The sequence below is a fragment of the Geospiza fortis genome, unplaced genomic scaffold (assembly GCF_000277835.1).
Source record: "Geospiza fortis unplaced genomic scaffold, GeoFor_1.0 scaffold763, whole genome shotgun sequence".
Classification (NCBI taxonomy): domain Eukaryota; kingdom Metazoa; phylum Chordata; class Aves; order Passeriformes; family Thraupidae; genus Geospiza; species Geospiza fortis.
In genome coordinates this window covers 674,467-686,998 of record NW_005054550.1, presented here as the reverse complement: position 1 = coordinate 686,998, position 12,532 = coordinate 674,467, and the positions used below count along the sequence as shown (strand labels likewise).

General features: G+C 37.8%; 1 protein-coding gene across 7 annotated transcripts in view; it reads right to left on the bottom strand.

Annotated features, from left to right (window-relative positions):
• Window positions 1-12,532, bottom strand: part of LCLAT1 (lysocardiolipin acyltransferase 1) — a 111,816-nt gene that overhangs the window by 41,145 nt on the left and 58,139 nt on the right. For all 7 annotated transcript variants that reach the window (XM_005429487.3, XM_031064030.1, XM_031064027.1 and 4 more), the window contains one exon: window positions 9,448-9,564. In XM_005429487.3, coding sequence (XP_005429544.2) covers window positions 9,448-9,564 — 117 coding nt within the window. The remainder of the gene's footprint in view (window positions 1-9,447; window positions 9,565-12,532) is intronic.

Sequence of the window (12,532 nt, the reverse complement as noted above, 5' to 3'; positions counted from 1 at the left end):
GCAGAGCACTTAGACAAAGAATGCTTTTGAGGGATGATTTTTCAAAAGCATCCAAGCAAATTTAAAAGAACACTCATTCTTACAGGATCTTAAATGGGACTTATGTCCCTAAGGCCTGCCCTCTGTGTTTGGCTTTTAAACGTCAGTACCCATAGCAACTTCAAGGCAATGCAAACGTGCCATTGCTCACAAATTCCAATGTCTCTGAAGCATCTTCAAAATGCCTCTCTTCTTTTTATTTATTGTGCATGCTCTTCTGTTCCCCTAATAGATGTCCTTACTGTCTGCCATGCCAGAATCCATCAGGTCAGGCTGGCTCCCTTCAGAGCAGAGCAGTGAAGGACCAGTGATGAGGAGAAGCCCTGCTCAGGTCGCTGCTTCTGGAATGATTTAATAATCACCAAGAGCATTTATTTTTATTGCTGGACTGCAAGGGTAACAATAACTATCTATGCAAACAAAATGACAGTTTTGCAGAAGTCTAAATATAGATGATAGGCATTTCAGAGACGCTTATTTTAAGATATTATTTGTTTTTAATGGTATGAAATAGAATTAGAGAGAGACACTACTGACTCAAACATGTATTAAAACAGTTCTCCGACTCTTAATTGGTAATCATTCTACAAATAAGTGAATTTATGGGAAAATATATTCAAATCCCATAGCTGTAATATACTTCATTATAACACTTACTACATATTGCACTTCAAATTACAAAATGGCATGGCACACAGGCAGTAAAGGGAAATCCTTCCTCTATCCCACCAATGTTTAGTGAGAACACAGAGAGCCAAGGCCTTGCTTCCTGCCCTCCAAAATCCTGCAGTTCAGAAAAAGGTTGACAAAATAAGTCTCAAAGACAGGAATATTTCAGATTACATATAAAATGATGAATGAGGTGTAGAGTTGAATTTATGCTGAAGTTTATGTTTTGATAAAAATCTATTTTAAAAAGCATTTATACTTTACTACAATTTTTCCCAAGCTCCTCTGCCCCCTGATGTTTTTCGTTTTTCAGTATCAGTCCCATAGCAACATGCAGGATTCATGGCTGTGGCACTGCTCAAACATCTCTGGAGCAGAGCCTTTGCAAACGATTGCTAAACTCAGGAATCTGAGTCAGCTTGGAAAAGTCTGATGCTGGGCTCATTTTTTATATCCTGAAAATAGTGGCAGGGGACTGGGAGGAGGGCAAAGGGAAGGAGAGCTGAAGCTGCAACAGCAGAAAGGAATGAAAGAAACAAACTACTTAAGGTTTAATGATACATAAGCAGCATATTTTGCAAGTAGATGAGATTGAGAGCTTTATTACTATCTTACAGATTTGGAGGCTGTATCTGAACAGTTTGAGGATTCCAACATTTCCAGTAACTGAAAGGATACTCCATGGACCTTCTCCCCTGCCAGTAATTACTCATACAGAAAAGTGGTTATCAAGAATACACAAAACACATTTGCAGCAACCTTAATGTAGCTGGAAATAAAAACAGCTAGCATCTGCAAAAAGTGGAAGACTGGAGAATCCAAAAAAATGACTGAGAATCTCCTGTACAATAGGATTCTTGATTTGGGATTAGTCTATTCAGCCTGTAGATGCTGCTATTTTTCTAATAAAACACATCAAAAAACATCATCTCTTAACGGAAAGTAAAGCAGTTAAAAAACAAAAAAGAAAAAGAGACTATGGAAAAAGTATGTTTAGGTTCCTCTCTACTCAAGACTGCTTGAAGCAATTATCTGCCTTACTAATAAACTGAGCTGAGAAATGGGTAAGCTGTGTAAAGCATGTGGTAATAGCATGTGAAACAAATAGATGCCAATACTATTCCTCTGCTTATAGGAATTAATTTCAACTTCAGCAATAATTAAATATGCTACCAATCCAACCAACATCATCTGCAAATTGTTGGATCATAGGCTGACAAGAAAGAGCAGTAATTAATGAACTTGTACTTTACCTCAGGCTCACCTATTGTCTGTCCTAAGTCTTCAAAAACAACCATAAAGCTCAGTACTCATAACACTCAAATCGATGAACGACCTTTCAAAACACACACCCAGAGAGATGCTGACCCAGTCTAGACCAACAGATACACCTTGTTACTCACACTCCTGGTCCACCACCTAGTCAAAGCACATTAACTACTAGAAAAACCTTTCTTAAAAATATCTTCAAGAGGAAATAAACATAAAATCAAAGAGCAGGAACATTTTTATAATTCTGAAGAAAATAATTCTAGTTTTTCCTGAAAAATCATTTTTCCTCACTTGTGGAAATCATTTTTCCTCACTCACTGGTGGCCAAGCTTAGTTTTTACATATGCAATCTGATGAGCTAGCATCGTTCCAGGCCTCCAGTTGAAGCAATTAAAAAAGTCCACACTCGCCAAACATTACCACATCGTTACCACAGATACTGTGTATTCTGAGTCAAGGGAAAACAGTGGAAACCTCTAATACCACTGTGGGGTAACTGCTGGCAAATGGTAAGTTTTTAGTATGGTTACCACTGCAACTATTAATAACCTGTGAGGAGGTAAATGGAAAATGATCCACTGAATGGTGTATCTGCTTGTCACAAGCCATGACTCACACGTGAGAGACTGCAAAGGAATTACTGCCGTAGGTGGACGTTGAGAGGCTCAAGAGCGTAAAACCTGAAATATTTCCGATGAATACCACAGATGTGTGGTGACTCAAACATGTCACCCTGCAAACACTGAAGGGGCAGCGATTCTTACACCATAAACCCTCCAGTGAAAGGCTCTGCTCCCTTCTCAATAGCAGTGGGGGGTGGAAAGAGGAAAGGATGGGGGCTGACAGAAAAGAGTGGTTCAGAAAAAGCAAATCCTTCCCAGGAGGAATGAAACAATGGGCTGTTTTCCACAGAGGTGGGGTGAGCAGTGCAGAATGTTGCTCCAGTAAGACATGAAAGAAGAGAAACAGAAACTTCAACGTGTACCAAAGGCCAGAAAATATCTAACAGAAAGCTGGTGCTCATTCTGAGAAGTACATCACAGCCAACACACGCAGATGTTTGCAAGACATGGTAATCATCAGCGGTTAACATGATTCTGGAAAAAATCGAGCTGCCCTTTCCCATGTTCCAGAGTACAGAGACAACTGTCAGCATTTGCAATAAAGCACAACAGCCTGCATCCGATTTTCTGCTTTGCTGAATTTCACAGACATGCCCAGTGATAAAAGCATGCTTTTGAACCAGGTCCCTGCTTTTTTTTTTTTAATATGACTAATGTTATGAATTTTTTACTGAGACACAAAAGGCATAAAAAGTATGCAAGCTTCAATTTACATACTGATATTTCTGTATCAAAGGCTATGCTATTTAATGCACAGGATCCAATTCTCATAAAAGCAGAAGATCAATTACAGCAGTCAGTGAAGCTCTAATACTGCATTTTCAGCTAAAAACTTGCTCAAAGCTCTTTCACAATAGCTCAGTAATTTCAGAGTATCAGTCTACTTAGTAACATGACTCTGGGAGGAACACATGCACAGAGGAAAAAAAATCGTGAAGAAAGAATTTCCTTGCATTAAGGAATGATGGTTTAGAGCTGCTGTTTAATCTCTGCAAATGTGATGGACATACGGGTGAAATTAGTTGATTGAGGACCCAAAGCTAAGGCTCATGTGGACTTATGTTTTCCTATTTCAAAAACAGACTGGTTTTAGTTTACACAACTGAGCAACCAGCATTAACAGGCAAGAGCTGCTCTGAGAGATGGCAGTGCTGGTCAGTGTGCAAGCTCTGGCCTTGCCAAAACCCACAGAAATTTTGGCAGTGGTCCAATGTATAATTCTAGGAGTCAGAAATCTGTTCAGTCACAAAGAGGGAGGCTAAATTTTGTTGAAAGAACAAATCTAACCTTTTTTGTCATTTGATGTGGGGCCTTTCTATGTCCTATACTTTTGCTACACACAAGACAAATTATGCACAAACCTGGAAACTGCTGCAGTCCTGCTACATAGCTCTGCTTGAGCACATAAAACCTCTGCAGGTAATTCAGCAGACACTTCTGTGATTGAGACCCACATGCCTCACCCAATATATATGTGAAGAGGAAAGAAACTATGTAATCAAAATAAAAAGCAGTTTATTTAATATGTACATTTATTCATTCATATACCCCTCTTACCACAGCCTGAACATTTCAGTCAATGACTAGACCTGATTTTCACACTTGCATCAATTCTCTCTTTAAAAATCTAACACACTTAGAAATTGGTATTACTTTGATTTATATTTGAAAGAACAAATGGCACCTGTCTTGTAAGCTGTAGGTGCTTTGGACATAAGTGTCATCAACAGCAGAAGACAAGCCCCCTGGTAGCATTTCTCACTGACATTTCATCAACTCATACAAGCAACTCCCTGCCTCTCTTTCAAAGTCAGAGTAAGAAAAAAGCTCTGAGAGCTCATAAACTCTGGCTACTTCAAGCTGAAGGGTTTCATTAATAAATATTCTTGGTGCACAGCAAGAATGCTCACAAAGACCTGCTTACTAACCCTGGCTACTTCACACCTTGGCAAAGGGGAGCCAAACCATGTGTCAGCTTTCAGAAACTGTTAATCATCATCTCCTATTGACTGCCTTCTACACTGATCTGCAAATCACAAACTGTCTCCCTACATTATTAGCTCAAAAGTGCCATGTAAGCAAATTGCACCAGAACCCAAATAAATACCATGAGGAGTTCAGTATATAAATATGCATATCTGGATACTCTAACTCCCAGAAAATCTGAATCTACACTACTACTGAATCTACACAATAGTCACTAAGCATCCCAGGATTAAAGCATTTACAGTTTTATATAGAGATAACCTGGATTGAACACCTAAAGAAAACTTTCCTGCCCTACCAATGAATCAGGTTGAATACCTGCATGTAATTACTGAAGCAACTGCAAAACCCAGGTATGAACATTAGAAGAGACAGATTAGCTCCAACTGTGTGTGTATAAACATTAATTTTAGGGCAAAACTATCAAATCTGAATCAATCATGGAAAAAGGATGAGAATCACAGTTTCTTTCCATCAGTAAGACTGTGCAATGAAGGCGAGCATGTTAAATTTGTATCTTTGTTTATTTTGGGATCCTGCAGTTGGCAGATGTTATCTGCAATATTTTTTTCAGTTGGCTAATTATGAACCAGAAATAAATTCAAAGCTGAAATACTATAATAAGACAACTTATTCTGACTAGTCATTATACTGTACAACCAGTAAAATATAAATCCCACAATGGGAACATCCAGTCCAATGTATCCAGCTATTAAAGACTGTTGATGGCTGTAGAGGAAGTGTCAAAAAGAGGTCAGTTTAAATTTAATGTTGGCAGAAATGACTGTCTACAAAAGCATGAATAATCTTCTAATGATGCTTTAAAGTGTTAGCTCTGTCTTAACACTTACTGTTTATTTAGTCCTGAGAAAATGCTTAAAAGCCATGAAGCAATTTTAAGAAAACATTCGTAAACAGCTATTTTCTCTTGACAGACTATTTGGCTACAATTACAGATATTATGCCAAGATAATATATGTAATTCAATGAATCCAGACAATATTGAATCAAATCAAACCAGTATTATTTTCCATCTCTTTGAAACTGAGCATTCAAGTCAGCTGAACTTTCAATGTCATTTGGCACTTCAGAAAAAACTTTACAAAATACAAACAGGTCTGAAAACCTATACGTCATTCCTGAGTAACCTCCTGACCTCCTATAGAAGGATCTCACAAAGTGGATCTTCAAGAACATTATATAAACCACAAATGTTTTCAATTAACATTGTTAATGGCATGATTTTATAAAAGTCTTATTTAAATTCCTTCACATTTCAGCCCTTTTCAAAGTCCCACATTTTGTAAAAGGAGATGAGTTACCTTAACTCAAGTTCTGCCAAAAATTACTCCACAAATAACATCTACTCAAAATTTCAGGCTTAAAAAAAGGATTAAATATGATTCTAGGAGATGGCTAAAGAGAGGGATTAACTAAAAAAAGTAATGATCGACCCTCATTTTGGAGCCTGGAGTTCACTTTCTGTTGCGCATTCACATGATCTTACTCCGTCTTTCAAAAAATGCTCATCTTTGTTCCCCAAAGAAATACAGCAAAAATCTCTAGTAGTTTTTTACCAGGTGCTGATTGAAATCAGGATTCCTTACAGTGCAGACAAGACAAATGATTCACTTGATCAAATGAATAGAATTAGAAAGAAGCAAATCACCTATTTTGTTTCTCTTAGCTTTCCATCAGTAGTCAACCAACCAGGTATCTCTTGCCTGAAAGCTAGCAACAGCTTAAGTCCTTATTCTCTTGAGTATATCTATTAATAATTATACATCTAAAGTATGTTCATAGTCTGTGTTTACTCTTGGGTGATTCTCTGGTTTCTATGAATAAGAAGACAGCAATGTGATAATTTAAAAATAAAACAGTATTTTCACTGTTTTGGCACCTGAGCATTATGAAAGGAAAAACGAGTCAGCTTCTACGTGGGTTTCTGTTTAGAAGAGACAGCTCAGGGGGGAAGAGCTACCACTTAGATGAACCAGAATGGGGAAAGAAAAGGTATGAATCAAAAGCCAAGGAGATGTACTACCTAAACAACTTTCATTGGTTTTTGGTGGGCATCATATAGATCTTTTTTTCTTAGCTCCCATAATCTCAGCAGTCACTTAGAAACCATCACCACAACATCTATGGGCCAAAGAAACCAAATAGTTGAAATGATGACCCTATAATAAAGAGAAGCCAGCCAGAGGAGTTTGACTGCTTTTTGCCACCTATGGAAAGCAAAGAACAGGTAAGAGCTTGGTTTATGCTGGCAGGGTGCAGACAGTGCTTCCTCGAGGAACAAACTCCTTTGCACAGACACAGGCAAAATTTTATTGAAGGTTATTTTCACCTGATCCTTCATTTCCTATTCAGAAGGGTCACTAATAGTAATTTCTATATAATAACAGATAATTCTTTCATGCTACAGCTTGTGATGCATATTAATCAGGCTTCTTGCCAAATTAAATTAGTTTCTTCAACATCTGAAAAGCAGTTAAACTTCTAATTACATTTTTCCTCTCTTTTCATCAACCTATTTTTGGAGCAAAATAATGTACTCAGGCCTGAAGAAAAGACACTTGAGCCTCAGGAATGGAAAACAGCCACAAGCCAAAATGTATTCACAGGAGAGCCATAGGGCAGTAAGGTTGTCATCTATGCACAAAAATACTTTCAAAGACATAAACATGATGTTAAAATCTCCACCACTCCCTCCTGCATGTTGAAGTCACACACACTGCTTTGTGCCTGCAGGTATAAGGAGTAAAAAAAGAAAATAAATCTCGTTTTATGATTATTACTATGATTGTAGCATTAAGACAATTCAGAAATGGAGACTCAGGTTAACACTATATCCCTTGACAGTCCTGGTTTTATTTACTACAGCTAGCATCAGAAATTAGGATTGTAAGAAAGCATTCTATCAGTTTAAGTTATAACTCAAACCAGAGCTGCACAATAACACCAAGTACCAACTGGGCCATCTGCATCTGAATATCAACCTTGAGATCTATATTGTACAGATTAAAAGATAGAGATTGATATATATTTGCACATCTATAAAATATAATGAAGTATATTTTAAAATGCAGCAACTACAGATGGTTTATATATATATATACATACATAAAAAACCCAAAACTTTTCAACACAAATGGTCCCCATTTTGTACATTGGAAGCAGTTGAAAACCAATTCTTAAATTAACAAGTAATAACCAAGTACTTTAAAATGCTACTTGAACTACCTTCTCACACACAATTTACTACATAATAGCATACAGTTATAATATATATAGCCTACAATGCCTATCAAAGTAACCAATATCTAGTAAATTCAACACAAAAGGGACATTAATATTTCACACAATATTTGCCTGCCTTAAATAAAAAAGAGATGTAAAACCACTTCAAAGGCTGGACCATTATTGTTTTTTCTCCAGCTTTCTACTGCATAAAATCAGTTAATCAGCCTCAAATATTTTCCTTTTCATAACCCAACCACCTAATTTGCAAAGATTCAACATTGCTCATAGAGCAATGGAAGAGAAAAACATTTTTATAAAATTAGAAAATTACTGTACACCACAAAGCTTGCTCCTGCAGCAAATAAAGAATTTTTTAAAAGTTATTAATATCTCGAGTGGAAAACATTTCTTTAACTGAAAATTTATTCCAGTTTGAAACTGTTATGCACTAGGTTAACTTAATGCTGTGAAGTTTTAAGTAAAGCAAGCTTTTGAAACTGTGTATGTGGCAAATTTTTTTACTACAGCAAATTGAGTAATAAACATTCAAGAGAGATGAAAATCTAAGGTGTCCAGCTCTGAATGTGCAATACTAATAGGGTCAAACAGATAAATGGGATTGTCCAGCTGGACAAAATTCCAAAGTGCTTGCAGTGATTTTAGGGTATCTGCTTAGAAGGAAGCAGGTAAAATGCAAGCCAGGTCTGCTTCGAAAATCCAAGGAAAGATTCCAGCTGGTAAAAAAACCTACCAGAAGGCCCCTATTCTTTCTAATAATCTCAAACTTCTTCTTCTGGAAGTCAAAATAACCAGCATGTGTTAAAGATCTGGAATTGCTTTTCCCTGAAGAACCAGCCTATAAAAAAGTCACTTCATATCTACTGTACACGTTTACTTTCTTCAACCATATATCCTGCACATATTCACTCATCTGTACCTGAATCCCTGCCACACCTGTACCATTTAAAGGTTACATCCTGATGGCCTCAAACCTCCTCAAAGTGCCCATTCCCAAAACAACTCCCAGACATCTCAGTGTAACAATCACATCTTCATACTCTGTTCTCTTGATAAAAGGGACTCAACCCTAACCACTAGATTAATATTGGGATGGAAAACCACTTGTGGGTAAAAAGTAAGTATTACACATTCTCTTGCCCATCACCCTGCCAAGCAGCACAAGTTGTATTTCACACAGCTTCTCTGAGTCACCATCACCCAAAACATCTGGCAGCACTGGGCAGCTGACTTGCTGCATTTCCATGCTACTGTGCATTCCCCTTGTCCATTTAACATAACAATTCATTTACTCAGCTCTCAGAATTAAACCCAGAACTCTTTTCAGAGAGGGCAGTGACATACGTGCCTGTGTGTTCAGTGTCAACCACCCACTTGGGGTTGAGGACGGTACAGGCTGAACTTCCTTGAGATTTTTTCCACTGGTTTTCTGATGTAAGACTGCTAAACAAGCTAAAATATTTAAAACTAAACAACACAAAAGTTGCTTCCATTCCCTGCATACCTCCTGATGATATCAGTGTCTGTTATCAAGTCTCAAATCTCTCCATGTTACAATCATTTTAAAGGAAAAACAAGGACAGGGCAGGATTACCTTCCCTTAGACGCTCAACCACAAAGGTGAATCCGGTCGTTCGCGGGTGTAAGACGTACTCGTATTTTTTCAGTCCGTTCTTCTCAGCAAATTCATTACTGCGGGCTTTGGTATTGTCTGAGGAGAGAAGGAGAAGCAGCACTTAGTGTTACTGTGCACACAGACCATGGATTAAATGGAATGATTACACAACAGGAAGGGCACAACAGCAGCTCACACCGTACGGATGTGGAGGCAGACACAAGTGTGCTTTCAGTTGGCCATACCATGGTATGAGGAAGAGCCATGTGGATTGCAAGAAAAGCCTTTTTACCCTCTCATTTCATTTTAGCAATTCATCAGCAAATCTTTCATACTTTATCAAATGCAATCTGAAATTTATAGATTAATAGTCCATTAATAGTTCTCTGTACACTTCAATACCCATTCTACAGTAAGATGCATTAATTTGCTCAATTGTGTTTTGGGGTTTTTTTCAACTCAAAAAGGCACAACATATAGTAATGTAGGTTTGATATTATGGACAGAAATACCTTGAAGTCGGTGCTTGATCACATTACACTTATTTCAGAAAGAAAATATTAAAAAGAGGAAAGCAGATAATCTAATAACTTAAAATGGTATTTTACATCTTCATTCTGAACTCGCCATGCTTTGTTCATCAACCTGTGCTGCACATAGTTCCCCATTTTAACTTTTTGACCAAGCATCTCAGTGCCACAACACATGCCTGCCACTGTACACAGAGTACATGCAAGGCAGCTGGAAAGCACCATGGCTAAACCTCATAACAAATGTGTTTCAAACCTCTGCTAATCAAAAAATCTCATGAGAAAACAGAAGGCCTTCCAGAGCTGGTTGCTAAGAGAGCCCACTAAGCAAGGAAGACAAGGACATCAAAGCAAAAACTTCTGGAGACAGGTGGAGAGGAGGCAATTTGTTCTCCTGTGATGTGCAGGAGGCTCATCCAAGCAGCCTCAGTCAACAGCCAGAAGGACTTTGCTGGTTACACTCAGTTCTTTATTGTGGGCCCTGCTGTGCCTCCCCTGGGGCCAAAAAGCAATGGACATACACAGTGTTCCCTTGGCAACATAGCAAAAATCAATTTGAGCAAATAACTTACTTAATAACTCATATTTATGAAGTTTTACGGGTGCTTAAAAGACAAAATCCCAGCAACAGATGTATGGAACAAAATCACTGCTTGAGCAATCTATTTTATTTTTAAAGCAAAAAATTCTTTTTTAAGGGTCCACAGTTAAGCTTAACAGAGATGGGAGATAAAGTAATGGAAAACATATCACTGTTTAATCATTTAACAGAAGTGATACTTAGAGATAAATCCTTCCTTTTACAGTCCTCCCAATTTTTCTTGTAAAAGTACAATAGCACAAGTGAACAAATCAACAGCAGTGAGAGATTTCTTTTTTGCTGTAATGCAACATTCCCCCATCTTTCTTTTGTCCCTAAATTATATGACCTCTTTATTTCTCAAAAATGCTGGTGCCCCTCTTAAAGGTTTGTCAGCCAATTAATAAATGCTATAACATATCACCATACTAAATATCTTTTCCCTGTGACCTACTGTTTCCATGCCTGAGAGTGCTGCTTTTCATACCTGCAAGCTTTAAGATTCACTGCACAGATCTCCTGACCATGTGATTTGGAGGAAAGAAAAGCTGTTGCACAGTAGCCAAGCAAGTGATTCAGCAAAGAGGATCCAAAGATTTAATTCTTGCCAAATTGCCAAAACATACAAATACCTGAAAAATATTACAACTTCAAAAAGCATTGCTAAAATTATGGAATGTGTGAAATACTAAAATTACACTTGGCTAGGTAACTTTAATTTATCTTCCCTTGGACATATACATTATGTCTTTAACCACATGGTCAGAATATCTATTTTTGCCTGCTCAACTACTACTCCATTCAATATTGCAAATGACTACTCTGAATCAGCAAAGGGGACTTGCCTTGCAGACTCCCACTGCAATAGCAAAACTTGCAAAGGGAACCATGAGCCAGACTTGGAATGGCTGAAGAGGCAACAGTAATCTGGTAATTATTAAATGCTCCTCCAAAAAAACCAGGTTCTACCTCTAGGTGCACCAGTATTAGCTCAAGAATAAAACTATTTTCTAAGAAATGACACGGATGACCAAGTGTGTTCCTATACAAAATACCAAAATCAAGAGTTCTTTTCCAGATTCTGGAATGGTTCAAGTAAAATGTTTTAAATTTATTTATCACGAAAGTTCTTAAGGTAATGTACTGTTGTTTCCAAAGGACAGAAGTATCATATTCTTCATTTTCAGCCTATCCAAGTTTGGGTTTCACTTCAAAAAATCGGCAATCTGCAAATCAAGTCAATCAGAGCTTTGAGACACAAGTGCCATATACATCTACATGAAGGTAAGCAGTCTAAAACAAAAATTCTAAGTTTTAAGCAACTCAAAGTGCAGACAGTTAATGAGCACTCAGAACTATCTCTGTGTATCTGCTCACTAGTGCCTTGCTTCAGAGGGAGCACGAAAATGCTCCTTGGTGTTTGCAAAACACTCCCTCTTGCACCAAAGATAAGCAAGGAGTGAAAGGGCACTTATGTTCTCTGAGTAAAACCTAATTGATGCCACAAGAAAAATCTGGGACCTCCAGTGCCCATCACCTTGAAGTAATCATCTTCAAACTTCTTCGAAGTGCACCTCCCTGTACTTGGCAAGAACTCACTGTAAACATCTGCAAAACATCTTCCAAATTTCCCTTTACTACACTGCCTTTCTGAAATGTGTGAACAGCTGGACATCAGCACACTGGCCAACACTATTCAGCTATTTCCTGACATTTGTATGCCTGTCTTGCCTCTGGACTGTAAGTTTTATATAACAGAGACTGCTCCCCTCCCCTTTTGCATGACCCCAGTGTAATGGGATTTTACAACTAGAATAATGCTCCCAGCTAACAGAACGATCATTGTCATCTGGAAAAATCATCTCCCTCTCCCCTTCCTAACAACTATAAAGCCACAGGTCTTTGTGCATTAAACATTATTTATTACAGCAAGTCAGGAAGGTCAATGTGCTTT